Source organism: Eimeria maxima, genomic scaffold (assembly GCF_000499605.1).
Source record: "Eimeria maxima Weybridge genomic scaffold, Emw_scaff434, whole genome shotgun sequence".
NCBI classification, from domain to species: Eukaryota; Apicomplexa; class Conoidasida; order Eucoccidiorida; family Eimeriidae; genus Eimeria; species Eimeria maxima.
In genome coordinates, this window is record NW_013566501.1 from 1 (window position 1) to 27,731 (window position 27,731).

General features: G+C 46.8%; 4 protein-coding genes across 4 annotated transcripts; 2 read left to right on the forward strand and 2 right to left on the reverse strand.

The window, feature by feature from the left end:
* Window positions 1-653: 653 nt before the first annotated feature.
* EMWEY_00032900 (hypothetical protein, conserved) lies at window positions 654-1,829 on the reverse strand (the record flags this gene model as incomplete). The annotated part of the gene is made up of 2 exons (XM_013481813.1): window positions 654-975; window positions 1,564-1,829. 2 exons carry the CDS (start codon window positions 1,827-1,829, stop codon window positions 654-656), a joined length of 588 nt encoding a protein of 195 aa, XP_013337267.1.
* Window positions 1,830-3,315: 1,486 nt separating this feature from the next.
* On the forward strand, window positions 3,316-12,192 carry EMWEY_00032910 (protein transport protein Sec23, putative; the record flags this gene model as incomplete). Its single annotated transcript, XM_013481814.1, has 18 exons — window positions 3,316-3,530; window positions 3,851-3,929; window positions 4,421-4,621; window positions 5,303-5,443; window positions 5,924-6,117; window positions 6,305-6,534; window positions 6,654-6,700; window positions 6,836-6,922; window positions 7,307-7,474; window positions 7,920-8,043; window positions 8,330-8,416; window positions 8,918-9,064; window positions 9,355-9,474; window positions 10,155-10,283; window positions 10,729-10,864; window positions 11,090-11,213; window positions 11,649-11,777; window positions 11,944-12,192. The coding sequence occupies 18 exons, from the start codon at window positions 3,316-3,318 to the stop codon at window positions 12,190-12,192; spliced, it is 2,607 nt and encodes an 868-aa protein (XP_013337268.1).
* A 4,211-nt stretch (window positions 12,193-16,403) lies between these two features.
* Window positions 16,404-20,224, reverse strand: EMWEY_00032920 (DNA repair protein, putative; the record flags this gene model as incomplete). The annotated part of the gene is made up of 7 exons (XM_013481815.1): window positions 16,404-16,837; window positions 17,471-17,639; window positions 18,237-18,529; window positions 18,873-18,960; window positions 19,118-19,264; window positions 19,551-19,679; window positions 20,168-20,224. The coding sequence occupies 7 exons, from the start codon at window positions 20,222-20,224 to the stop codon at window positions 16,404-16,406; spliced, it is 1,317 nt and encodes a 438-aa protein (XP_013337269.1).
* Window positions 20,225-22,653: 2,429 nt separating this feature from the next.
* On the forward strand, window positions 22,654-27,499 carry EMWEY_00032930 (glycylpeptide N-tetradecanoyltransferase, putative; the record flags this gene model as incomplete). Its single annotated transcript, XM_013481816.1, has 12 exons — window positions 22,654-22,885; window positions 23,339-23,484; window positions 23,859-23,999; window positions 24,204-24,353; window positions 24,624-24,736; window positions 24,908-24,940; window positions 25,656-25,769; window positions 26,126-26,223; window positions 26,528-26,604; window positions 26,787-26,869; window positions 27,053-27,107; window positions 27,434-27,499. Coding segments are annotated over 12 exons (1,308 nt in total), but the record flags the coding sequence as incomplete, so codon positions are not given.
* Between the last annotated feature and the right edge of the window lie 232 nt (window positions 27,500-27,731).

Consider the following 27,731-nt stretch of genomic DNA (forward strand, 5'->3'; position numbering starts at 1 on the left):
ATAATATATATATATATATATATATATATATATGGCCCCGGTGCCACAGGGTTGTTGATATTTTTGCTGCATGTTCGCTGACTCCTCCCACATTTGCATGCACATTCTGCCGCAGGTGAGCTGTTTATACACAGTGTTTTTGTTGTTGATTATATTTTAGGTGTGATCCCTCTTTAGAGTGTCTAGCTATCGACCCATCTATTAACATCCTCGCTCCAATTATTACTAATCTCCTGGCGCATAGTGTGTATATACATAGACCCAATATTGCTAATTTAACATGATTTTTTTATTTTGTCCTGCTTTATTTTCTGCGTTTTTCCAAAGTTAAGGGGTTGTGTCTTGCAGTGTGCTACTCGAGCCTTCAACATGTGTGGGGTCATTGTCGTGCCGTGCTACATTTTGTCCTTCATTTCACCTGCCATACCCTTTACGATAGTGCATTTCCTTTTACTCCAGGCCTCCCGCTATAAGTGTCTCCCTTCTAGGGGCTATTATTAGTAGACATAATGACTACTTTCCCTAACCCGGTGCCTGTATTTATTTATGCACGGCTAACATAGTGGGCATTCCTATAGTGTGGTATCATACAACTGCGCGAGCGTCTGTGTGACCCTGTGCTAAGCTATTAACTGTGTAAATAACATAATAACTCAAAACGGGTGAAGCTCTCTAGCACCCATCCCTCCCGAGAGTGCGTCGGGAAGGCCTCGGGCATTCCGGAACTCCGTAGAGACCCACAACGCCTCTGCCATCCAGACTTCCAATTGAAAATGTCCGTGTTGTGCCTCGGTCCTCGGTGACTTCTCCGCTTCTCCCTTTGAAGTTGTGCTACTTTGAGCCTGGATACTGGTCTGGCGGACTGGGGGGTGGCAAGATCCAATCCATGTGTAGCACAGTCCCCCTTGCTGCTCATCCGTGCGACGTACCCCCACTGTATTTCCAGAGTCCGGAGAGGCCAGTACTGTATATTCCCTGTATATTTGCTTTACCCTGCAAAACTATAAAGTCAATCGATGCCTTCGCCCCTACCCTCTCGTGGGCCTGGTACCGCTGTTGTGGCGGAAGTAGGATGGCCGTGGTCTGTTCCGTCAGCATACCTCCTCTTGGACGTACGCCTGCTCTGCTGGGGTTCTCTGGTGCAGTCCCTTAGTGAGGCCCACCTTTTTCGTTTATGCATATGACAGAGCTACCGTTAGCTTACTCCATGTCTAATTCGCATGGGTCCGCAACTTATCTTACTGAAGATACAATTCCACTCTTTGAGCGGTCGACGCAACAGGACTTAGCACACAACACAGGCGCAGGCCCCTTCAAGAATTCTCCCGTGGAACCGTCTCGCCCACCCCACGTTGTCGGTCTCATGACGACCCGATCATTGTGCATCCGCTCGCCAGTGACCTCGATAAGCATACAATCTTCTGAAGGGCGGCGCGCCTTCAGTTGTAAACGATCAACTTTTTCCTAACTAACAAAACTTTTAAAGGACTTCGTATAAAAAAGCGCCTCACATTGGCTCTCAACAAAACTGCGGTAGTGCCCACACTGCGCAACACTCCGCACCTATCAGGTTCTCGTGTCTCACCAGCCTCTCGCCACCATGGAGTCAGTACACCCTCATCAATCGGGTAAGCGGGCTCTTCCGCTCCCTCTGCGTCCCTTTTGCAGACCTCGTGTTCCGACTGCTGCGTCCCTTCCTCTTCGTCCCTAGTGGTATCTACATCAGCGTGCCCGCCTGTCTTCTGTGGGGCCTCCTCAGGGCTTGAATCCCCTTCCTTTGCGGACATGCTCCCACTTATCATTTTTTCTACTTGCCGAGTCGCTGACATCTATTCCCTAGCTGACTCTACCTCAGGCTGCGTTCCTGCCGTCTGCGAGGGGGCCTCATAATCAGCAGCCTCTTCGTGTGCTGATCCGCTCTCACGCTTCAGCCTCTTTCCCCATCCAGGGGAGACTGGAATGCATTAGATCATGCAGTTATTGCGCATGTAACCTCTGTTCACTCATGATCATAACTTATGTCGGCTCCCTCAACCCTCGTACTCTCTACTAACGGACTCTCCCCTGCGTTACCTTCTCCACTATCCGCTTCGCTTGACGCAGCTCATGCCGTCTGTGCTGACTTCTGTTTTGCCTGTCCTCTGCAGGTACTGTCTTTATGTTAAACTTGTTTGGTTGACTCGAGTTGGTTCACGATGGGTAGACATCCTTGCCTTTGTGAAGTTTGTTACACCAAACACCACACGACTTTGTAAAGGCATCTCTACTTCCGCTCCGTGTACACTTTCAATAGGTTCCTGGGTTCTTGCATGCTAATTAATTAGGTAAAGAAAGGCAAGGAATGAGAAGAGTACTTCCCGTGACGGCCCCCAAATGTAGTGAACAGCTGAGCTTCCCTGTTACTACGTATGTCTCCTCAGTATGCCTAACTAGGTGCACACTCCACAACTGTAATCTATTCTCCATTCACAATTAACAGACGTTCCATTTAATAAAATATTAATTTCCAAAACATATTTGAGTCCATATTATTACGGAAAAACCCAGAATAATAGAACTGACTGACTCCCCCCCGCAGAGGGTCAGAGCAAGGACCGCTGCGTCAGCCTCACGGTCAGCCCTGGGCCTCGTGTAGGCGGACGAGCACTCCTAACTTATTTGACATATTTTCTATCCAAAGTGTTCCAACATAAGCATACTTATATTTTAATTGTTCCCTTTCGTGGAACTAGACATCTAAGGTTAGCACATGAACCCTATTGTAGTGCGCGTGCACTGCGCCCCTTCTCGTCTCGCCGAAGCCCCAGCCAATTTCCACCCCGGCTGATACAATTTGTATATTTAAGTTGAAATACATATAAATCTTTCGGAAGACAACAACACTGCCACTTTCCAGGCGCCTTCTAGGCAGTGCTGATCACCCCCCCCCTCTCCCGCGCGCCTCCAGCTGGCACGGGGGCTGCTGCGTTCTCGTTACATATATTCTAGGCGTATGGGTAATACGACCACCGCTCGGCTCCTTTGTCGCTCAACAGTAAAGAGCACTAGACACCGTATCACCAGCAGCAACAGCTACCGCGGGAGCAACCACGGTGGCAACAACCGCTCCAGGAGCAGCCGCAGAAAGAAGTAACGACTGGATCTGGCTGTTTTTGAATAGCCTTGTGCCAGGGCGGCAAGGGCACTGCTTGTCCGTTTGCTGCAGTGTGTAAGCAGCCAGAAGCAGTCCTTAGCCGCTTGTTCACCTCCCTTGGGTGTTGGCGTTTTGGGCATAGGCATTCAGGGCTTGGGGCTTGTGGTTTACAGCTGAGCACGATGGACGTTCACGAGCACGAGGCAGCAACAGGCTGCCGTTTTTCGTGGAACATTTGGCCACCGACGCGTGCTGAGGCACAGCAAATTGAACTGCCTTTGGGGTGCATGTACACCCCGCTAAGAGATTGTACACATCTGCAGCTGGTCGAGTATGAACCCGTCAGGTGCAGGGCCAGTGGATGCGTCCTAAACCCGTTCTGTGCAGTTGATTTCAGGTAACGCTTGATGCAGTAGATACTGCCTCTGCGGGTTGTGTAACCCGTGCTTGTGATGCTGCTGATTGTACTCTTCTGCTGTCGCTTGTCCCACTGATTCTGCGGCCCCTTGCTATGTTGTTACTTATCCCGCCCTTCTCTTCTAGCTGTTACTTTCTGTTGCCTGTGCTTCTTTTGTGTCTTACTCCGGTTTGTTCTGCTGGTTACCGCGTTGCCACTGATGCTTGTGAGCTGGGGTGTTACAATTTCTAGTTGGTGATGCAGTTGTTTTTCCTGTTGCTGCTGCATCCCGTTCGGTGCTCCTGCTGTTGCATCTGTAGAAACAAGAGCTGGACGTGCCCCTTCTCACTCCAGAGGAATTCTTTCCCTAGTCATTACGCCGCCCATATATCGGAGCAGGTTCGTCTTGTGTTGCCATTGAGCTGTTTGCCTATGCTAAAGCTGTTTCCTTTGTGTATTGCTCGTATTGCTGTGGTTTTAATTTCTTCAAATGGTCGCGCTCCTTATGCCTTGACTATCTTCAATATTGTTATCTGCGCATCCATATTAGTCTTCCGTGGATCTCTATGCTTCCATTGTGCCGGCCTGTTGCATAGTCTTTTGTGGGCGCTGTGCACAGTCATAGGTTGCTTCCATGTTTGACTCATATTGGCTGTTACACTTGGACATATTAGTGTGTCGTGTATGCTGTATTCTGATCTTTTTCACGGAGGTCTGGAATTCACCTTCAAGCCGAATTGGTCCATGTACTCCTTTGGCTCATTTGCCATCTTCGTCTGTTTGACTTCTTCCGTGTATTTCTTCCACGTGCATTCGTTGGCGCTGCATTGCACTTTCGTAGGATTTGAAATGAGCCGGAAAATGGAGATTTGTTGTGTTGCATTTTGCAGAACTTACCTGCGGAACTTTTGTACCCAACAATAGAATATATATTGCCACCAAGTTTGTCTCTACCCAGCAGCGCAGCAGCAGCAGCAGCAACAGCAACAGCAGCAGGTACACAGCTTCTGCCGCCACCCCTTTTTGTGTTAGTGCTTGACACCTGTATTATAGAAGAAGAAGTCGAACAACTCAAGGATTCCTTGCTACAGGTTTGTTGCTGCCGTTGCCGCCGCACGTCATAAGGAGGTGCTACTGTTCTTGCTGCTGTTGTGCTGTTGCTCGCATGTGGGTATTCGTATCTGCATATACATGTTTTTGGCTCTTAATTGGCGTATATATATTCGACCAATTGCACATTTGAAGGTCTACTGAGTTTGTCCTGTGCCGTTTGGTGAGCTCTGTAGTCATTTTGTTGAATTTGGAAATATTGTTGCTTTGCATGCATTTGCTTAGCCATCCTTACACCGATGGTGGTCGTTACCACTGCATGCGTTGTTTACTGTTTATGGGATAATTGCTGCGTTACATGCATTTGCTTAGCCGTTCTTGCATCGATTGTGGTCGTTCGTTACTACTGCGTTGTTCTACAGATTGTCTTTTGTGCGTGGTTTGCACTGTATGTACTTTATGGCTTACCGCATGGCGTACAGTAAACCGTATCGGCGGCAGCTGCCATTGCTGCAGCAGTAGCACATGTTAGTGCTGCAGCGACAGCAACTGTTCCTGCTGCAGCAGGCGCGATATTCCTTATTTCTGTAATGTCCGCTGTTTCTCGTTATTTGCACTTTTGAAAGACTAGCTGGAGTGTTCCATCATACTTCTTTTATCATTGAATAGTCTTACCGTTTATCATGTTGCTTTGTTACTGGTGTGCGATGGTGTGCTTGCAGGCGTTGGCTTTGATGCCTTCAGACGCAATGATTTGTTTGATTTCTTTTGGTGCTATGTGCATGCTCCATGAAATTGCGGATCCTAGCGAGTACAACAAAGTGCATGTTTTCCACGGATCAAGGGAACTCTCTTCAGCTAGCGTATGTCGGATGCTTCTGTTGCTGGCTGCTGCGACTGCTGCCCTGATGCTTGTAACTTTTCATACCGCTGCCGCAGTTCCTGTTAGAGTGCTGCCCCTTTAACTGGCACTGTGATATTTTGCCGCTGCTGCTGTTGTTGCCGCTGCAGTAGTTTACTGCTGCTGCTTCTGGCCCTGCAGCTGCAGCGACCACGCTGTGGTATACAAGTTCGCGGCTAGACAAACTACTTAAAGAGCCGATGGAATCCAGCCAAATGACGTTTAACACACTGAAGTTATCAGCTGCTTCCAGTTGTAATATAATTTGTTTTTTCGTGTGTGGATGGTTTCCCCTCCGGATCGGTGTGCATTCGCCCGTTTGGTTAGCTACAGAGTGGCTCACAATTCGGTTTCCCGTCAAAAGTTTATTTCTCGGGATTATGTCTTAATGTTGTTGCCACTTTATGGTGTTTTTGCTCTGCTGCTGTATGCTACTGTGCAGATTCAGCAGCAGCTGGGCCTTTCGCCAGGCTCTTCTTTTGCTGCTCCGCGCTCTGGGGGGACGACGACGCGTCATCCGCTGGTACCAGCAGCAGCAGCGCGATTTATTCAGCCTGTAGGAGAATGTGAAGCGAAGGTTTCCTTTATTCTCGAGAATCTTTCCAAGGACTATTGGCCGGTTCCTGCAGACTCTCGGTACGTTTCGAATAGTAAAGTTATAGAAGGGTTCAGATTATTAGGACGGCGCCTGCAATATTTTTTTGTTGCAGCTGGATTTGAAGCGTCCAATCATCCGCAGCACGGATTTGCACAGTTAGTTGTGCCGAGGGATTCATTTGGTTTAGCAGCGTGCTTTGGTTGTTCTGCTTGATTTTGACATTAGATCGGTTTTGTTGGGTGTGAATTGGTGGTCGTTTGTTTGTTCGGTGCCAGAGGTGCTTCTGGGTAGTGCACCTGCTTTTACGTCGTTTGTGTCTCTTTGCAAACAGGCCAAAGCGGTGCACGGGCTTGGCGTTGTCCGTTGCGGTTGCGTTGGTGGAAAGTTGTTGGCTTCAGCTACCGTGCCGCATCCTCTTGTTCACTGGGGGAGTGTGTACAACGGGGCCTGGACAGGTATCCTTGGCTTGGAATAGCGCTGTTCGCAGCACCCTTTATCCCGTTACATTGCTTGCTGCCTACCGATCTTGATCGTGTGTTTCGTCTTTGGTTTGCTTCTTCGTTTTTCTGCCTAGGCGTTTGCGTGGTGGTTGTGTTGTTTGTTGGCTCATGTAATGCGTGTGTGTGTTTCAGTGTTTGTTTGTCATATTTGCCGCCACAAGGATAGCCAAGCTGGGGGTTGTTGCTGTGTTGTAATTTTCCCACAGCGTGTTTAATTTGTGTTTTCATTTTGCTTGTTCTCGTTGGCTGCCTCCAGACTTCTCTGGTGTCGTCATCGGTTTGTGCTTTTTTGTTCTCTCCTTTGCTTCCTGCTAGTATGTGCTTTGGAGCTTTTCAGCAAACAGTGCGGATGAAATTCGCCCGCTTGCGTTATCATTAGCCTACTGCCTGTGTTGATGAGTGATTTTCATTGGTCTTCCGGTGTGTGTCCCGTTCGTACGTATGCGTGCTAGTTTGGCTCTTGCTGGCGTTCTTGGTGAGTTGTTCTTGGTGTGTTGTTGTATTCAGGTGCATTTGTTTATCTCTTGAGTCTGCTTCTGTGTAACACCAGTCCCATTTGTTTATTTGCTCATTTCGTGGCCAGTCTTTTCTTTTGTAGGGTTCTTCCTGCTTTAGGTGTCTGTATGAATGTCGTGTCTAATTTTGTTGCGGGGCGAAGACAGTAGTTTTCGAGCCTGAGTAGCGTGCGAGATTTCTGAAAGACGAGCCAGTTTGGCTGTTTTTGCAGATCGTGGACCTACCCTTGGCAGAGTCCATCCGTCACCACTTGGACTTGCAGAAGGATAACCAAAATGCACGCTTTGTGCAGAAGGCACTCAAGTTCTACACATCTCTAGCGAACAGAGCTGTTCGGGCCGGCTGCGCTGTCGATATCTTTGCTTGTTCACTGGACCAGGTGAGGGTGTCACTCGAGCTTTTTGCCACTTTTCAGGCGTATCTCTTGGGCCGCCATGTCTGTCCTCATGCTCTTCCCTGTTTGCATTGGCGTTGGGTGCAGTAGGCAAGGGCAGGCTGCTCAGTGTTCTTCTCCGCACATCCTGTCTGCACGCTTCTGCATGCATTGATCTGTTTTCCTACCCCTTGACCAATGGACGCCGCGGAAGCGAACAGTACCCCACTAATTTTTCGTGTGTCTGGAGGCAGTCGTTCTTGCGTTGAGTGCTGGAGAAGAGGTGACTTGTTTGTTTGTTCTCTAGTCCCGAGTAGATGAGCGAATAGGTAGTCCAGTGGATGAACGAGTCCATTTTCATGTGTCGGTTTGCTGAAGAGATGGGCGTGTCACAGCACCATTTGATTATTCGCTTATTTGTTCGTTTGTGGTTGCCATTGGCTGCGAGTAGGTGGGTCTGTACGAGATGAAAGTAATGCCGGAAAAATCCGGAGGTTGCGTCGTTATGAGTGATTCATTCTCTCTCAACGTTTATAAAGACAGCCTCAAAAAGTTTTTGGAGACCGATTCCACGGGTAAGCTGACAATTAGTTATCCTTCGTGGTCATGGGCAGCTTGTAAATCCCGAGGGATTGTGCTTTTTTCTGCTTGATTTCCGTGCTTCCAATACTGCTGACTTCATGTGGTTCACACCATCAAATTACTGGTCTTTTTAGTGCTGCTCTACCTTCTTTCCATTCTGGCATCGCTGGCCGTCCGCATGTGTTGCAATTCCCTGTTATCAGATTCCACTTTGCCCGCCGTCAGCATCAGGTCTTAGATTTTATGGGTTGGGCTTTATGATTTGCGGTCTGCTTTTAGGGTTCTTGAAGATGGGCTTCAACGCAAAGATGGAAGTTTTGTGCAGCAAAGAGTTCAAAGTCTGTGGCGCTATCGGCCCTTGCACAAGTAGGCTATGCCATTTACTGGTGTTCAATCATTTAACATTTTCTCCTCTGTAGTTCCTGAATTACTCTGTAGACTTGTTCTTTGTTTGACCTGGCTTCACTGAATCTATGTCCGTCTTTTTGCCCTTCATGCTGTTGGAGGATCTCCATCGTCTCGGCGAATTTCCCACGGCTGTGTTCGTCTGCTGAAAAAATGGGCATAGCATTAGACCTCGCCTTTTTTTCCTTGTCAGTGCTTGTGTTGAACCTGCTGAGATATCGTTTCGGATCGTAAAATTCTTGAATTTGTTGTTGGCGCATTCTGATTGCTCATATGCGATTCACTATTATCTCCCCTCCCTCTAATTTGTTATATTGCGTTGTACGCCTAAATTGCATTTGTTCATATAGCGCGTGAGCTAGTTCACCCGCGTCAGCTGAATGTGTAGTGTCTTTCATGTGCTTCAACTTTCTCGATTTGTACATTCACTTCCCAGTAATTTGTTTGGTCGCTCGTTTGCAGGCACGGGAAAGAAGGGGGCCCAAGTTTCGGACTTGACCGTCGGTGAAGGCGCATCTTGTGAATGGCAGGCGGCAGCAATGGACAAGGAAACAACAATTGCATTTTACTTCGAAGTCACAAACCAACATGTTTCAAATTTGCCCCCAGGTGATTCGTGCAATAGTTTAGCAAATCTTGTATCTGAGCATGCATCAATGCAGCCCATAGTTATTGGTGCATGGTCAGCCTGCTTGTGAGTTCATTCATTGTTGCTGCCTGTTCTTCAGTCTTTTTTCGAATTCTCTTGGCAGTAGCCTCTTTGACTTTCAGATGGCCTACAAGCTAGGTTGTCACCCATACCTTCTATTGTCTGCTTCCCTAGTGCTACCCCTTCATTCATCAAAGATTAGTGACGTTTGATATGTGGCTGTTTGTTTTTCCTGTCACTTTTTATGCAGGAAAACAATCTTTCCTGCAATTTCAAACATCATACCTACATCCTAGCGGCAGACGCCGGCTGCGAGTTACGACGCTCTCCTACAGATTTGCAGATCAAAGCCCGCTGGACATAGCTCCAGGTTTGTTATTTTTCTTCAAACTAGACGCAGAACGAGCCACGTTTTAGTTTGGGAGCAGTTCTGGGGCCTCGTGTGTTGATTCCAGCTGTGTGCCTACTTGATTCACTCTGTAGATAGTTGGGTTCCTATGAGTGATTGAATTGGATATTAGTTCATCCCTTGTTTGACTCTATTTGGTTAAATTAATCGCAATTACGAATAGAGAGTATAGGAGTGTTTGATAAGTCTTGAACGTGCAAATAATTAGCCATATAAGGTCATAAGCTAGTGGACGGTGGTCTTGACGGAACCGCTCGATTTTAACAATTTTTACTAGATTGAATGCCTTATATGGGCATTACAGGGTAGCACAGCTAGGGCAGAATTGTGTATGAAGCAAGTATTAACCAGGAAAAATCGTGGGGGTAATGTATAGGCCAGATGCGTTTGAATGACGAATGTACACTTAACGTGTGGCGAGGATATCTCTCTCCCTGTCGGCTATCAGCTATGGTAATTCTTAAGAATGTATTTGGCTTTAGTGTCTGCCGTCTATATATTTTTCAGTTTCCGCTGGGTGTTGTTTTGTTTGCAACCGGCCGGATAAAAGTGCATTCAGTGCAAAAACTACCTGGACTCAGTCTACGTGCTTTCAGCAGTTTGAGGAATATCTTTTCTGCTGCAGTGTGCTTGGCTCCCAGGATTTGACCAGGAAGCGGCAGCAGTGCTCATGGCGCGTCTTGCAGTATTCAAAACGGAGACAGAAGATTCTCTCGATGTCCTGAGATGGCTAGACAGGAAGCTTATTCGACTGGTTTCGCGTTTTGCAGGTAAGGCGCGTTTCGGCAATTTTATTGGTGGCGTTTGTTGCTTTGCACCGTCTTGCTATGCTTCATTTATTTCGCTGTTCTGTGAAGAGGCAGTTCGGAAGAGGTTGTGAGTGTGATTGTTTTCTTTGAGTGTACTTTATTCGCTTCGCCTGTTCTGTTCCTCTATGCTGCATTCGCTGTACTTCTCGTCTACTTTCTGTCTTTCCTCGTGAGGTACGCCTTCTCCGGAGTCTCGTTCCCTTTTGTCTTACTGAAGCCTTCCGTGACTCGTCTGGCTTTTATGAGGCTGTTTACTTCTTCGGTTCCGTTGTTTTAAGCGTATGAGCAGTGTACTTTGTATGGACGGTTCTGTGATTTATTTTATTTCAGCACTGTTGCATTTGCGCTTGTTCTCACACGTTTTCTTGCATGTTTGCTCGGTCTGTGTAACTGCAAACAAATGCAGACTATCAAAAAGATGACCCCAACTCCTTCCATCTTTCCACGGAGTTCGCCATATACCCACAGTTCATGTACCATCTCAGGCGCAGTCATTTCTTGCAAACTTTCAACGCAAGCCCCGACGAAACTGCGTACTACAGGTACTTTCTTACGTCGGCCTCCCGTGTTTGCATTATTTGTTCGCTCGCTGATATTTGCCGCCGAGAACAATAGCGCTGCGCGGGTTGCGATGGACACCTGCTTGCTGGAGTGCAGGCAGAGCTATATAGGGAAGGCTGTCTTAGTAACAGTATATCTGGTTCGACTTGTTACAGCATTTATCAGGTAGATTGTAATGCACGTGTGGTGTGCTGTGGTTTCGTTAGGTCTGTGCTATTGAGAGCAAGCGTTATGAATGCATTGGTGATGATTCAACCGGCGTTGCTTTCGTATTCACTCAACCAGCAAGGCCCCCCCCAGCCTGTGCTGCTGGATGCCCAGGCACTCAAGGTATGAACTTTGCTTATTCCCGGCTTTCTCTCCCACCTATGTTGTTTTTCCCCCTTTTCTGGTTCCTTCCCTTCATTATACCACGCAAATCTTCCGGTTTGACCCACGCAAACGTTCTTTTTTCCGTTTCTCTGTGCACTTTGCTGGTTCGTATCATTTACACGATTTCCTGCTGTAGGAAGGCAGTCATATTTTCAGTTGCACTAAATTGGCTATTCTGTGTTACTCTATTATTGTCGTTTGAAGCATCACCCTTTGGAGTCGACGTATTCAAAGCCCTTAGCGTTTGTGCATTGCCAACGCTTTTTGTCATCAAGACATACTGTTTAGGGTTCGCATGTCGAGGTGTATGACTCTTTATGTGATTCATTTTACCCAGTGAGACTACCGAATTCCCCAGGGCTTTTGCTTTGCGGCTTGGGATTTGTGTTGCAGCCGGATGTTATATTGTTGCTGGACTCATTTTTCCACGTCGTTGTTTGGCACGGCGAGCTAATTCATCAGTGGAGAGAACAAGGGTATCATAACTTGCCAGAATATGAAAATTTAAGGCAGCTGTTGCAGGTACATTCCAAATCCTGAATCCTAGGCCCTCCTGCCTGCTACGCGCAAAGCACAACCGCGTGAAGCGGAAGTCGCCGGAAGTTGTTGTTCCTCTTGCGTCTGTTGATGGCTTGTGGCTTTCTGGGCACCAATTCTAGCCCGTAAGCATGTGCCTTTGTGTATGCAGGCACCTGTGGATGATGCTAGTGTCGTGCTGGGGGACCGTTTCCCCGCGCCAAAGTATGTCCAGTGTAACAGCGGTGGCTCGCAAGCGCGCTTTCTTTTGGCGAAAGTCAACCCGTCAACGTCGTACGTCAATTCGGGAGCAGCGCAGCCCCTCGGCCTTACGGAGGGAGGGGAAGCCTTCATCAACACAGATGATGTTAGTCTTAAAGTCTTCATGGAACACCTTATCAAACTCGCAGTACAGAGCTAAGCCAGCACGGGTGCGGTTTCACCTGCTGCCGCTTCCATTTCCACTGCGACTAGCAGCAGGAGCGTCAGCGTCTGTTGAAGATTGCTGCTAACAGGAGGCGAGGCATTTGGAACCTCATCAACTCTTTTGTTGTTTAGAACGTGAGATAAACAGGAAGCGGTGCTTGTCAAGTGCGTAGTGTTAGTGAATAGCCATTTCAAGAATTTGTAGCACGGTACAGTGACAAACCGGAGAGGCAATATCGGTAAACTTGAGAAGTTAACAACGCTTTTCGTTTAGAACTAGATGTGGGGTGCAACACATGGGGCCGAAGGGGTTGTGCTAGACTGTAGTCCAGGCGGGCACACACAAGACCGATCATGAAATGGCTAGTAAGCACGCCGTGTATTATCTGATCGTTTTGACCGTAGACCTGAACAGTGGTTTTATGTAGTGCTCAGGTTAATTCCCTGGCAACGTTTATAGGATACCTTTCAAAACCAAAATTGCCCTTCTGACCTCATCCTCCCAGACGAGCCCGTCGAGCAGCTCAGGCGTTCCTAGCACATTCCTTTGTTTTCATGGCTAATATTTGGCTTATATTTGTCATTTTAAATCGGCTGATGCACTTCTACAGGTGGAGGATAGTAATTAAGGAAAAATAATACATGTGACCTAGATGGCATCGATGACAGAAATCGAGACATGATGTTCCCCTTAAACATACATAGGATGAAACCCTCCCAAATTTTTTCAATAATCAACGGAATAATGTACTAGATTAGAGAGAAATTTTTGTTCGTCATGGTTCCTTTTTGTGGAGGGTGCCGTCCGATATATCCGGCCGCGTGGGGGTCAATGTACCTAGCACCTTCGGTTCCTGAAGATCCCAAGCAGGATTCCTTCGCATTAACAACAAGAATAGATGAATTCCTGGGCATTAAAACAGTGTATTGAATTAAATGAGCAAGAATGTAACAACACATAGCTGCACGGAGTGGGGTTCGAACCCACGCGATCTTCCGATCAGGGGAACTTAAGTCCACCCCCTTAACCACTCGGGCATCCGTGCTGGCTCCCCTCACTATGCCTTCGTTGCAAAGGGAAACTACTTCCTGTTGACTAGATAGAGCAAAACCTTATTTTCAGCACGTTTCCTTTTAAGGACTTTTTAGCATGTTCCACTATTCCTAAAAGCAATTCAAACACATCCCCTTAAGACAAACGTTAAGTGCCCCTACTCCAGCACGGATGCCCGAGTGGTTAAGGGGGTGGACTTAAGTTCCCCTGATCGGAAGATCGCGTGGGTTCGAACCCCACTCCGTGCAACACTGTTTTCCGTTTAAAAAAACACAGGTTTTCTTTCTCCGGTATTCCCTACACTGGCCAGTTGCTTTCCTCTGATGTTATTCCCCTCTCTAACTCGTCAATCTCGTTAACTCGTTTCCACATGTTCAATGTAACTGCCTCTGCTCACTACTACAATTCTTCCACTTTTAAGTAAAAAATTGGCGAGTTCACAGTCAAAAATAACTGTGAGGGGATTTCGGTTTTGAAGCGAAACGGAAAGCCAGCAGCGGCCTGCATTTATAGAAAGTAGAACAACTTTACTGTTTAAGTTGCATCGTGGTTGAAACTGTTCAACTTGCACAAAAAGACGACCCAGAATACATCAAAGCACACAAAAGACTACCCAGAATACAGCAAAGCACAGCGATTCCTAAAGTCCCTAACGTCCATACGCAGATAAACTCCTCATTCCTCTTCTCCTGCTCTCTTTTCTTTTTGCACATCCCCAAGTGGACGTTCAGCCAACTCCAGCCGACGTGTTACCTCCTCCTGTAAATAAAAGTACAAATACACTGCATGTACAAGTGGAACATTGCTGTACACCCAACTCTGAATAACATGCACACAGAGGTATATACTCCAGCATGCATGCACATACAGGTTGAAGAATGCTATGCAGAGGGCTCTGAAAATGATGCTCGTTAAAACAAGCACCAACTATGAGCAGCGTAGACGGAAAAGCAAAATACAAACAACGGAAAGTATTTCTCACAACGGCCCGTACAGTCTAAACGAACTGGGGCAAAAACTGCGGGTGGCGGCAACAAAACAAGAAATGCAAGGCAACTGCGCTACCGTAGACACTACACAAGCAGAAGCAAAAATTCGGCATTGCCGGTCCCAATGTCATACCTCAATCCGCATGTACATGCTTACGCCCCCATGCATACACATAAACATGCGTAATGTCATGGAAATGTCGCAGGATACACGGAGAAGTGGACAACTGCATATGTACGTACATGCAAAAGTTAAACATGGTCACTTAAATGTCAATTAAGTTGACAACCACCACGAGTTACCCGCACTGCATCTTACTGATGGCCCAATGTTAAGTGCTTGAGGCCTAGTGCGAGGGGTACCTCAAGGAAACTGCAGACACTTTCTGAGCACAAGACGAATTCCCCGCTAAGGATCTCAATCACGAAGCCCCGGCTTTCGTTCAGCTGCAGCAAAATTTCCATGGTTGGCGGGTCGCTGAAACAAAACAGCCAATTGAACAAACCAAAATATTTCCGTCGATATTCCCATGCAAGCGTACTCCGATAAGCGGATTCTTTGTAGGCCTAGTGGAACCCACTCCTTGAAGTTGAAGCCACAAGTGCGCAGGGTATGAGGGGTTGGCGTCTCGCAATCAGGCAAGAAGCATAGGTGTCAAGGAGTATTAAGAAAGCATCAGGCTGAGGAGTTTTAGGTATTCCCTTTCACGAAGCAGATGGGTCCGAATCAAACCCGGTGTGCAGAAGTAGTTGTTTGGATGTGTCAACCCCGTACTAACTCGGAGGACCCACGTTAAAGTGGCACTCACCACTGCACGACAATTCCTTTGATCGCGACGACCATCTTGAGTCGTTCCTTGGCAAGCAGGAGAGTTTGCTTCTTGTGGCAAACTGAAGAAAAGATCGAAGAGTTAATGCGTTAGACAAAAGTACGCCTGCCAGACACCAGCAGCGGCAGGGTTTGAGTTGGCCGCCAACACCAGGCCGGAGCTGAAGCTACAGAACCCAGCGGGAATAAGTCACTTTAGAGAATGTATCTTCATAATCCGTTCAAATGAATTGAGAAGGATTTGTTGAACCCGATGATCCTATACAGCCGTTTTGCATGCGGGGTCATCGAGCTGCAATGAAGACTTTTGTTGCTCCCCCTTCGCTATATGCAAATAAGAAGGTGTTTTTCAAACACATTCAAATAAATGGGGTGAGAACAAGAGGATTAAGCGAATAAGGGTCTTCGAATAGTCGCTTCCTTCCGCCCACTTGCCATCCCAGCCCTGCAGCAGATGAACGCACTGACACTCCCATATTTCGCACTTAGGTAGACTGTGTTGGAATTTTGGCATTTCTGCCTATCCGGAAATCTAATGAGCATCTTATTACATTTTTGATTCCCGTTCGATCGTTGACCCTCACGTGTATATCATCTTCATCGATGCCCATTCCGAGATACGGTGCGCGCTGTAGTGAATAAGGCCACGAGAAAGGCGTTGTATGATGTTATTGAATTTGCTTCGTAGTGCTTTCTGAATTTTGTATTAGTTTCGATTCATGTGGAGGCTAAGGATTATACACATGCAGTGAGCGCTAGTGGCAGTTGTATGTTTGGCCAATCCCCTATGCTACTGCATGCTCTCAAGGAGCGCTAGATCAGATAAAGGAACTGTCGTGAGTTGCAATGGAGCAAAGTACTTGAGGTTAGAGGTCGTAAAGGCATGCTCGTACGAGTCTCCTGACCTCCTGGGCACAACGGCCCAAAGAAATGAGTTGCAGCGACCACAGACGTTGCTGTGTACGTTCGTGGAACTAGTTCTGCAGGTTCAGTCCACTGGCAAGCAAATCCAAACCCATTTTATCTGCATGCACTAGCATGTGACAGTGGTAGACACCGAATAATCGGCGCGTAATCAGTCATACTCGAGCCACCTCCGCGCAGGTCATGCTACAGTTCCTGTGCGTCTTGTATCTGCTTTGGCTTCCGCTTCTCATGCATACATAATTCGAATTGCTTTCGACTTCAAATTTATTGGCTAGACAACTGCCGGAATAGGCGATAGAGGATTACTGCTACTGGACTGGAAAACGGCAGAAGTGCTAAGCGGCAGCTGCCTTGATGTAGGTTGCCCGTGTTGAGCAGGAGCAAACAACTCATCAGTTAACAGCATTTCAGCTGTCTTCATAGTCCCCAATGCCTCCCTCACCGATAGCAAAGACAGCTTCACCTTCAGGGAGGCTGGGGCTATCATAGATTTTGCAAATGCGGCTTTCCCCCTTTCCTTTGCGCAGATAGAGCCTCGTCTGGCTTGCATGCGCCATTATATTACCCCCTATTGGAAGTTTCTCGTTGCTGTTAAAGAGGGAAGGGCCGTTGTCCACCTTGGCGACAACCTGGTTGCTTACAACAACCGCTACTCCGTAAGTATCTGCAATGCGCTGCAAGCAACGCAAGAAACGGCATAGATGCATTTGCCTGCTCGCCAGCTCCCCTCGTCCGGCGAACTCGGAGCGGTATAGACCTGTGGCACTGTCAACAATCAACAACGCAAAGCGAGACTCCGCCATCATCGCTCCTGCTTGTGTCAACAACTCCAGCTGGTGATCTGCAGCACACGTCCAACGACAAAGACGATACATGCAAAAGAGTGAATAGGGTGGAAGCATTTAGCACCCATGCTATTGCCGCTTCGTCCCCAAACAAAATGCAGCTCCGCGTCCATGCAAAACCAAACGAGCGGCCTCATGAGCGCCCAAACAAATCCAAGACAAGGAAAACACCCACTGGAGCTACCGAACTAACGAGAGGGAAGGGAAACGTGATCACGAAAGGATCAAGCAAGAAAGTGTAGGTGAAGAAATCAACACACAACCGACCAATCCCACACATGCATGGACCCGCATAGTTGCTGCTCGCTTCAGTTTTACCCAAGCTACACCGTAAAGTAAGACAAAGTCTGTATATCGACTTTAGGGTGTTTGCATATTACAGAAACCGTAGCAGCATGGACTTCACTAGTCGTTGTATTACCATATTCTTAACCATGCTGCAGTGATTTCAAAGCGCAAAAGATAAGCACGTTCCTTTTTCCACATCGGCAGGCTGCCCATCTTTTGCAGATTACAATTACTGCAGCTTAGTTAAACAACAAACATGCCGTTATGAAGGAACGTGTGTAGTTTGAAGCTGGTGAAGCAATTAGCAAGCACAGCACGGTTACTCCTTTGAGTCTACTCACCACAGTTGTAGGCTCTGGCGTAGGCTATGTTGTCCAGACAGTCGCCCGGATCTAAGCCGAATCTCTTAGCGATTGAGACGATGCGTTCGGGTCTGAAAGTGCCTTCTGTGTCAATCCACAAACACTTTCCTTCACCCCCGCTTTGCTCAACTGGCAACTGACAGGACACCTGCACGCATGAACTGCGGTCCCCGAACACAATAGTGTATGCACAGCCCCAAATCCGCCAACATCGATAGGCAGAAAGCACGCTGTATGCTGTATGTGCATCTCCAGTTGAAAGGGCAAACATGGACGAAGGGAAGCATATCTGCTTCATGCAGTGTACAGATTAGCCACCATCGGGCATATGAACACAATGTCACCACTGCAAACACCGCTAAATCAGGTAACAACGACAAGTGATGAGGATGCCGGGTACAAGGCCTTGTAGAAGCCCAGAGTGGGTCAGTGCATTCCGTCCATCGTTGCCAGTACTTTCAGGTACGAAGGTGCAACTTTACAATCTAGCAAATATATTTAAGCACAAGCCCATCGGTACCCGTCTATGCAAAAAATTATGTAAGTACATGCGTACAGCTGCACAAAGGTGAATAGACGTCACAGTACATGTGTGTACATAATACACATACGTGTGCACATTCTCTCAGTATAGCCGTGAAGATAACACGCAACACTGCACGTACTTGCACGGTCACGCAAGCCTTTGTGTGTGTATTGGTGTGTTTTTATATCTACATTGGAGGGCGTGCAAATGATTCCTTACCGCAAGCGTATGGCATAGTTGGGTTTTGCCAGTTCTAAATTCTCCGAAGAGTTCTGTCAAATTGCCTGTCTCGATGCCCCCCTTAAGGAGCGCATCGAGCTGTACACTTCCTGTTGTAAATTTAATTAGGTTTGCTCGTGCCTCAAGGTATTCTTGCGCCGAGCAGAAACCCAAGCTGCACAACTCTTTGCTGGCTTGCTTCAGCTTGGCTGCCTTCTGTTCGCTAATCCCTTTTATCGCCAGCAGCGTCTTCAGTGGAGCGAAGGCCACGCATTCTACGGTGTGCAAACCCCCTAAAAAAAGAAGCAACAGACATTTCCCGCTACTGCCTGGCATTCCACAGCAATCCTGCATATGGGTATTTGGGCTAGTGCAGGCAAATGAAGTCATGGGCATGTTGGTCATTACATGCAAATAATAAAAGTAAGAAAATTGTGAATGCGAGCTAGATCCATGCAGACGCAGATGCAAATCAGCAGCAAATCGTGGCCAGTTGCCCTTCCTGCGAAAGCTAGCTAGGGTCTAAGGTTGTCGATGCAGCATTTGCCGAAATTTTCTGCAGCTGTTAAGGCCTTTGTTCAAGGCTATCCTAGCGTTTGCTGTTATTCCTCTCTAATGTTTCTTGCGAGGGTTTACCTTCTTTTAGCAAGTCCAAGTCCTTCCTAGTCAGCCCCTTGGCTAGCAAGTGTTCGAGCTTGAGAGGCCCTGTCTGAAGGTCTTCCCCCTGCGATCAACATGTGCGAAGAGTAAGAAGCGTTTATGGTTTAAACTGTGCGTTCTTGAACTGTGCAAGCACCTGGGCCGATACAGCTGAAAAGAGGATGGACGAACAGCTTTTACATGCAATGTGCTTCACGGGAAGGGCCTTCCGCTGCTCCTACCACATCTTGAAGTTGTTGTTCTGGGGCTTGCCGGGTCTCCTGCACTGTAGAGCTCATTGGTCGAAAATCTAAGCCGTGAGCCGTCGGCCACAAATAGAAGCAGAGACTTGGTAACCCGCCTCCCCTACGGTGCCGGCGCAAAGAAGACTGAAGTAGGTAAAGCCAAAATTACAATGAACGTACGCATTCGTACACCGTAGTGAAGGGCAGTTTCCGGGGGGAAGGGAGTGCTTCTACTGTTATCACGATGTTGTCTTGGACTGTCAAGTGTTAGAAAGAGTCTAGGGCTGATGCTCTACACTTAGCCCAGGCTGAGTACTCATCACAGTCATCACCCGCTGAGATATTTGTGCTGGAAACAATTAGGATGGAGCGGTTGTTCAAAGAAGATGTAGTCGGTCCTCTCGGGGCTGCAGGGGTTATTTGGTGGTACCCAGCTGCGAGTAGCACACCCCCTCATGCCACAATCCGAGACAACAATAGGGCACACTTTTAATGTAGAAGTTTCACTATTCGTGGAAAAAGTCGAGGAAATGATTCTGACGGGACACGTCAGTGCTGTCTGCAGAAATCAGACCCCCCAGCCCAAACAACAGCAACCCCAAAGAAGAGGCTTGTTTGAGGGGGAGCTTTAGGTTCCAATATAATTCTCCTTTAGTAAGTAATAATCGATTCAGAATGTTTATATGAAAAGAAGCATGCTATTTAACCGTGCTTTATCCGGTTCCGTCTACTTCTTCCTCTACAGTATACTGACACACAAATGACCTGCAAAGCTTTATTTACGATGGGCATTTGCTGCTCGCTGCTCGGCGTTAACTCTTACGCATAAGGAGAATCCAATAAAGAAATTAATGAAAAAAATTAGTTGGCAACGTTTTACTACGAATGGGAAAGTGTAATGCGCAATGCAACCTCTGTAAATTTTGTGTACCCGTTTTTGCGTGTTTTTTGTGGCGCTGTTCGTCCTATTAGTGCATGTATTTCCGGCCGTGTTCATGCCGGTTATTAGGGTCCAAATAATTATTTGGCAATTATCTGCAGCGTTACCACATTGAAAAGTAACTTGAATATGCTGGCTTGCAGCAGGAGTTGCGTAATGATCATCCTGAGTCTAGTCGGAGAAGTATTTTGACCTAAAATGGAGCGAAACTATTCAATATTACCGTTTATTGAATGTAACTGACCTCCTCCCCAAATTTCTTGGCATTCTAATTTGCCTGGAACAGCAGAAAAGTGGCGACCAGCCAGTGCACTGTGCTTAAGCTGAAGACACCAAGAAAGCTTCCAACCAGGCACAAACCAGGATACTTGCCCGTACGTACAAACACTGTAGACAGTGGTTAAGCTTTTCTTGCTTAACGTGTATTTAGTAAGACCCAGTAAGGCCTAATGCCCCCACTCCTGACTTCGTGGTCATCTGAAGTCCACGCGACAAATTAGACAAAGAGATAGAATGTATTGCATTACAATTACACAGCAGCTGCCACAAACAGGTTGCTTACTGCTTTCCGGAAGATAGAACTCATTGTAGATGCGCATGTGAGCACGCCAATTTGTCACATCCACACCATGCCTGGAATTGTACCGACATGAAGTGACCAGTGAGCAAAATGTCCCAAACCATCGTGGTACGACCTATTTCGGGATTAATATTTCATCGCACACCCAGTTTCGCCGAAACTCGCGTTCTGTCTGCCATCCGCGAAATGCAACAGCAGAGGTGGTGCCAATGAACAGACAAGTATGCTGCACCGCCGCGATGTAGCTTGTGGCAGCAGTTCCACGTCGCAGTGGATGTCGGGCAGGGCTAGCAAACCTGGTATATTTTGAAGTGCCCCTCTGCAAGGCTAAAACCGTCTAACAAGTGTCAGTCCCCTTGTAACCGAAAGAATTGAAGAAGAAAATATACTACCCGTAGCTGACCTCCCCATGCTTCGGCAATGCAGTCAGTCCAAATGCCTTGATATGCTGCTTGGCACTCAGAGACAGCTTGCCCTATACCTTGCCTAAGTGGTCTGGTGTATAACTAAGGTTACATTATATTGTGTTCTTTTCACGGGACAGGCCGCTAGATGCTCAGCGTAAGCCATCCCCCTGTGTAATGAGCCAAGGCAGCACACATTCGGCTTGACGATCCCCCAAGCTCCGTCTCCCAAATGAAAAAGGAATCATCACCCGGAAGGACCATTAAACCCAAAAGTGTCGCATGAAGAAATAAATAGCAGCAGGTAACAGCAAAGCACTGAACAAACTCGGCCGGCCCGGTTTTCTCGCTCTCCACCCCGCGGAGCGGGGCCAGCCTCTCGACCACTAGATCGCGAAAAATCAACTTGAGTATGTGGCTCAGTTCGAAGAGAAACGCAGTTGATAAGACCAAATACTCGAAAACGGGGAAAGGCTGTGTGTGTTTGGTGGGCGGGGTAGGGGGGGGGGGAAAATGGCTGAAAAGGGATGATTGAAGTACGGTGGCACTTCAGCAAAGTGCCAAGCCACCAGGCATTGTGGTAGGGTCAAGTACGCAAAAAGCGCAGCCATAACCATACGCAAGTGATGGTCACACACATGGCCAAACAGAGGTGGTTTGCTATTCGTCTGCAGGCAATGCTACCCACAAAAAGTAAACTCCCGGCGACACACTGCATGCGACACACCCCATCCCCCTTAGCGAAACCGCAGGCACCGTCGAGTGCATGGCAGCTCGCAACGACCAAAAGACAAGAAGAAACTTATTACTGGTACTCGTACCAACTCCTCACAGAGCGTGCTTCTCTTGCAACCGCTTATGTATCCGCAAGTGTGCGGGACGGGCCCGCTTGCAGCATACGCTTTAGAACAGCAGTTTCAACAAACAAACATGAAGGGGCCTACTTATGACTCTATATTTCACGATAAGGGCATCAAAATAAGAAACTTCGACTTCTGCCAAATAACTACCAAGGCCAGCGAAACAATCACTGCAACTCCTTGCCTCTCAGGCACGCGATAAGTTCACAGCTAGGCAATTTCCCTTAAAAGCACAATGCTATGAATTTTGATTCCCCTTCTGCAAAAAACAGAAGACAACAATGTTGTTTTGTTGAACATTACTTCTTGGGTAAGCACAGCCGAGCCGCAGCCAGCCCCTGCGGCTGCAGCCCAAGGATGCGTGCTGGAGGGCGATGTCTAGGAGAGGGTTTATGTTTGATTAGTTCAGAACTTGCCTTTATATTACAATTATATTCTATGTTAACGAATACAAGCGCCTGCCTACACCTGAAACTCAAGAACGCAGTCAGCTAACTCCACTGCGGCCCCCAGCTGTAGTACCGGTCGTCTGCTCGGTGTCGCCATCTCATCAGCCACTGGAAGCTCCACGCAGAGTTCATCTCACCATTTAAACGTTTGTTTAATAATCATTATTACGATCTTTACAACGTTTCAATAGCGCTTGCGTCTCTCTTCGGCGTGAGCCTGCCGAGTACTCTACTTGAGCCCCTAACATTACTGAGCCCCCAACCCACCTACCTCAACCCTCAGACGCATTTAACCCTGAAATGCCAAAGGACTGCTGCTCCAAGGAGGAGGAGGCGCGGCAGCAGCCGAAGTCAAGGGGAGAGGAAACCCCTGCAACTGCGAGTTCCGCTTCTGTACCAGACAATGCAGAGCGAAACAGCAAACCAGAAGCAGCAGAAGCTGCAGCAGCAGTAGCAGAGACGGCGGCCAAAGGGCAACAGATAAAGGCTAACTCTATGGCTTCCGCGGCTTCCTTGGTGCAGGCAATAAGGGGTGAGAAACAAACAGAAACTGCTTGATATAGCATGCGTGTGGCGTTGGTCGTTGCATGTTTGATGCTTCAGTCTTTTAAGTGTCAGGTTGGCATTTGTATGAGAACGGAAAAGCAAATACCCTAGGTAGAAAGATGGAGGAGATAACGGCATAGATGTAGAAGTCCGTTTTTCTCTGTTTTTTGTGCGTGTCTATCGAGTCAGGTTTGTCTCTTTCGCGTTCTCCGCTGAACAGCCCCCATTTGTTCTGGGACACGCAGCCCGTTGTCAAGGCATCAGAGCAGAAGTCACTCACTACACAGGTGACACGGCTGCTCCCGCTGTTGCTACTGCAGTTCGTTCTTTGTTACGTGGAATTGTCTCTTGTATGCTGCTGCGGCTTTTCTGCTTCTCCTGCCTACCACTATCGCCATTCTTCTGTTTTCGTTTTGTATTTCTATATGGGCCCGCGTAGGGTCAGCCTCTTGTCTTCTTTCAATTCCTCCTCCTGTCCTTTCGCCCTCGATACCTTTAGGAGCAGCAGAGGCGAATTTATGCTCATGTGTGTCTCAGGATGAAGGCCCAATCGATGCAACGAAGACGGTGGAAGATGTCAAGAAGGTGATTTCTTCTATTTTGTTTGCGTTTCGGTTTTATGTTCGCCTACATCTGCACTTGATTGTTGTTTGTTTTCCGCTGTTAGCATGCATCCTTCTTTGCTCGTTGTTCGCCGTTTGCCGTGTACAATGAGCTCTATTTGTGTTTTTTATTTTTGGTATTGATATACATACATATGTTTGTTTGTTTATTTCGCGTGTCTATAAATCTGTCCCTTTCTGGTTACCTTTGAATTTGGTTGTCTCCCTCGATCTCCCCTGTGCTCGCTGCTGTAATTGTTCATTTCCTGTATTCGTTCTGAGTACCAGCAAGTCATTTACCGCTCACAGTAGTCGCCGCAGTGTATGCTATCGATTCTGTTGTTGCTGCTTCTGCAGGAACCGTACAATTTGCCTAATGGATTTGTTTGGTCCGAATGCTCTGTGGAGGACCCGCAAGTGCTGGATGAGGTGGGTGCAACACCAGGAGTTAGGATTTTTAGTCGTTTGGCGAAGGATAGCGACGTTGCATTGCTATCAGTTAGGCATTTGGTGTCGAAGCTAAGAAGAGAAGCCTGAAACTAGGGATTAGGGTCTAGAAACTTTGTGAAAATACGTGTGCATGGGTTAAGGGTCTAGAGTCTGGGGTTCGGCGCAAGGCCGTTGATGGACTGTACATATGATGATTGGCTGCTGTTTTAGGTTGTAGACTTTGTGGGGTCTGTGGCTCTTGTTCATTTTTAGCTGTACAACTTGCTCGCGCTTCACTACGTAGAAGACGACGACAATTTGTTTCGTTTTAACTACGGAAAGGACTTTTTGGTTTGGGCTCTGAATCCTCCGAATTTCTTCAAAGAATGGATTATTGGGGTTCGCGTTGAGGCATCTCAAAAGGTGAGATGTTGCTGCTTTGCATGCGTTTATTTGTTTCCGTATTTGTGTTTAACGTTTTTCTATACACTTCCATTCTCTATGGAATTAATGCACCTGAATGCACCGAGGAAGTAGGAGACGATGCAGATAGCCAAGAAATCAAAGTAAAAATTAAGATATCTGTGTGTGTGATGAGATGCACCTGCCCTTCTTTCGTTTTTACCTCCCGCTTTTTTGTTTATGAGTGACGTCACCCCTCCATGCTGTGCTGATGTGCTGTGCAGCTCGTAGGATTCATCTCCGCCATCCCCACAACTCTCATGTGCAACTCTAAAAGAATCAGAGTTGCAGAAGTCAATTTTCTCTGCGTACACAAGAAACTTCGAAGCAAGCGTCTCGCTCCGGTGGGGAGACAGATGATCTGCAGCGCAATCCTATCTCTCTTGTCTTGTTGCTACATTTTCTTCATACTGTTGAGTGGAGCCTACCCAGTGCTGAGGGTCTGGGCGAATCCTGTTGACATTTCCAGTTTGCCTGTTTTTCATTTCCTTCCATATGATGTAATATGCTTGTAGCATTGGCTTTTTCCTTAAAGTGATTCCTGAGGTGTAAGCTGAGCAGCGTAGGGCTTCAAGATTCGTGCGATGTGCATTCCCAGGTGTTAATAAAAGAAATTACACGGCGGGTGAATTTAAAGGGCATTTGGCAGGCGGTCTACACAGCAGGTAGCTTGCTAGTTTCTGGGTCTTTGTTTGTATTTGCCCCTAATTTGCATGCCTGCGTTGTTGCTGCTGCCTTGCATGTTCATATGCTCTCCCACTATGGACTTTGTGTTTTCTGTTCATTTCCTCTGCTTTGACCCCCTTATCCCTCCTCCCCTAGCGCTGGTTGGCATGCCCGTACTGTTGGACGCTGTTGGGCATATTTAGTTAGTTGGGTTTAGGGTTTATCGCTCGTCTACTTCCACTTCGGCTGTTCCCACAGCTGCCGTCAAATGCAATGGTTTAAGGTTTGGGGTTTGCTGGCTGCAGGCGTTGTACTTCCAACCCCAGTAGCGGAGTGTCGGTATTGGCACCGTTCTTTGAATCCCAAGAAGTTAGTTGAAGTCGGTTTTAGCGGTCTAGGACAAAGAATGACCATTAGCCGCAGCATTAAGCTCTACAAGGCAAGCTGATGCCCTCTCTACAAACCCTAAGCCATAAAGCACAAAAGTTAGATCCTACGGCCTCACTGTAGGCTGGAGCACAAAGGCCTTCTGTCTTGCTTACATCTCAGCACAGAACCCCGGGCTGCTAGTTGCTAGAGCGGTTGTTTGCTCTGCAGAAACGACCTAAGAGTCACACTTCAGTGTTGTTCAACAGTTAGGCTATCAGGCATTAGGCATTTCATCGTAGGAGCATTACAACCTAAATGGGTGCAACTTGGGCGTATCTGCAGGTGAGAGAACAACCTGCTACCCCTGGTCTCAGGCCGATGAGGCAGTCGGATGTTCGCCAGGTTCGCAAACTACTGATGAACTATCTCCAGTAGGTATTTGGACGTTTTAAATTCCTTTACATTCTCAGTTTCTTGCTCTTTTCTTGCTGTTAATCTCTCGTCCCTAGCTGTTCGTATGCTCTGTCGTGTTGATCAACACATAACTATGTATATATCTTAGCTTTACTACGGCAACGAAATCCTAATTTTATTATTATATGAAGTGTATGCTTTAAATTGATTCCCCTTTCCCGAACATATTCTTATTGCTCTGTTTAAAGAATAAGTCGTCTTGACTTTCTCTGTGCTTCCTTCAGACAGTTTAAGCTGTACCCAGATTTCACAATAGAAGAAGTGCAGCACTGGCTAATGCCAAAGGACGGAGTTGTACATGTGTACGTTCGAGAACAGGAAGGTACGATAGCTGCTGCTCGTTAGGGTTTTGCGTATCATTGCGCTCGTGCTGTGCTGGTCTCGTATATGCCTTTCATTGTTCCATAGTTTGTTCTTGTGCGTCTTCGATCGAACGCCTTTGACTGCGGTTTGTTGTCTACTTTCTGTTTATATTGCTGGAAACTTGTGTCTGTGTACCGAAATATTATACACACACTTTCTTGGGCTTATCTGTCTGTCAGCGCAGTGTTTTGAAACTGTGGCTATATATTACATTACCCAGCTAGCTTGTTTGTTTCCGCCGTTGTCTGTTTATCCTTCTTCAGGAAAAGTAACAGATTTAATTTCATTTTATGAACTGCCATCTTCTGTCATCGGAAACCAAAAGCACAAAGAAGTCAAAGTGCGTTCCTCAGAGTTATGCCCTAATATAAATAAGGGAAAAATACGTAAAGCTGCGAGCTCAGTAAATACAAATGAGACGATTCACAGCAACGATGTGCCTTAACAGAAACATTAGAAAGGGCAAAGCTCACAGAGAAGGAAATATAAGTTGTATTGCTCGTCTATTCTCCTCTTCTGCAGGCGGCTTACTCCTTTTACAACGTGGCGACGTCCGTTCCTTTGAAGGAACTAATTCAAGATGCTCTTTGCCTTGCCAAGCAAAAGTACGCACAAACAACAAAACAAAGAGAAAACGACAAAAGCAAAGGGATAGGCTTCTTAACCGTTCTGCTGTTTTGTTGATGCAATATTGCATGAAGTACATCATTATTTTGTGTATTCTTCTGTCGATTACTTTATCTTTTTGTATATTTTTTTTTGTACTTTTTGGTGGTTTTGCCTCGCAGAGACTTCGACGTGTTCAACGCTCTGGATGTAATGGAAAACAAAACTTTCGTGGAGGTAAGGCGACATAGGTGCAAGTTAAAAATGTCTAAAAATTAAACAGTAATTACTGGTTTATGCAGTTAAACATGAGGAGACCATGAAGTGTAGTCAACCAGAGAAAAGGAAAACAAACACGCCGTTGAACACAATAATTCAAGAGGCAGTTGCCCATAAAAAATGCCTTTTAGACGTTTAGTACATAATATACAACAATAACAATACTTTCGATAGATTGAAGTACTGTTTCTTCTTCTTGATTACCTAGAGATCGAACATGCTGCTTCTCTCTTCATAATGAGGGTATCTTAAATATCCTTTTTTTTATTTTCTTTTCTTCTCAGGAACTCAAATTTGGTGTTGGTGATGGCTTTTTACGATACTACCTCTACAACTGGCGGTGCCCTCAGGTATGCAACGAGACGCTTTGCTTGCTGCTGCTTTTATTGTTTCTTTACTGTTAATGATGACCATTATATTTATAATTATAAAATAATGTTACTATTATTATTAGTATACTCCTAGGTGTGTAATTAATGTATATTTTATCAATACTTACGTGGAGATGCAGCAGATGTAGGAAGGTGTATGTACTGTAATAACTTTTTGCATGTATTGTATATATATATATATATATATATA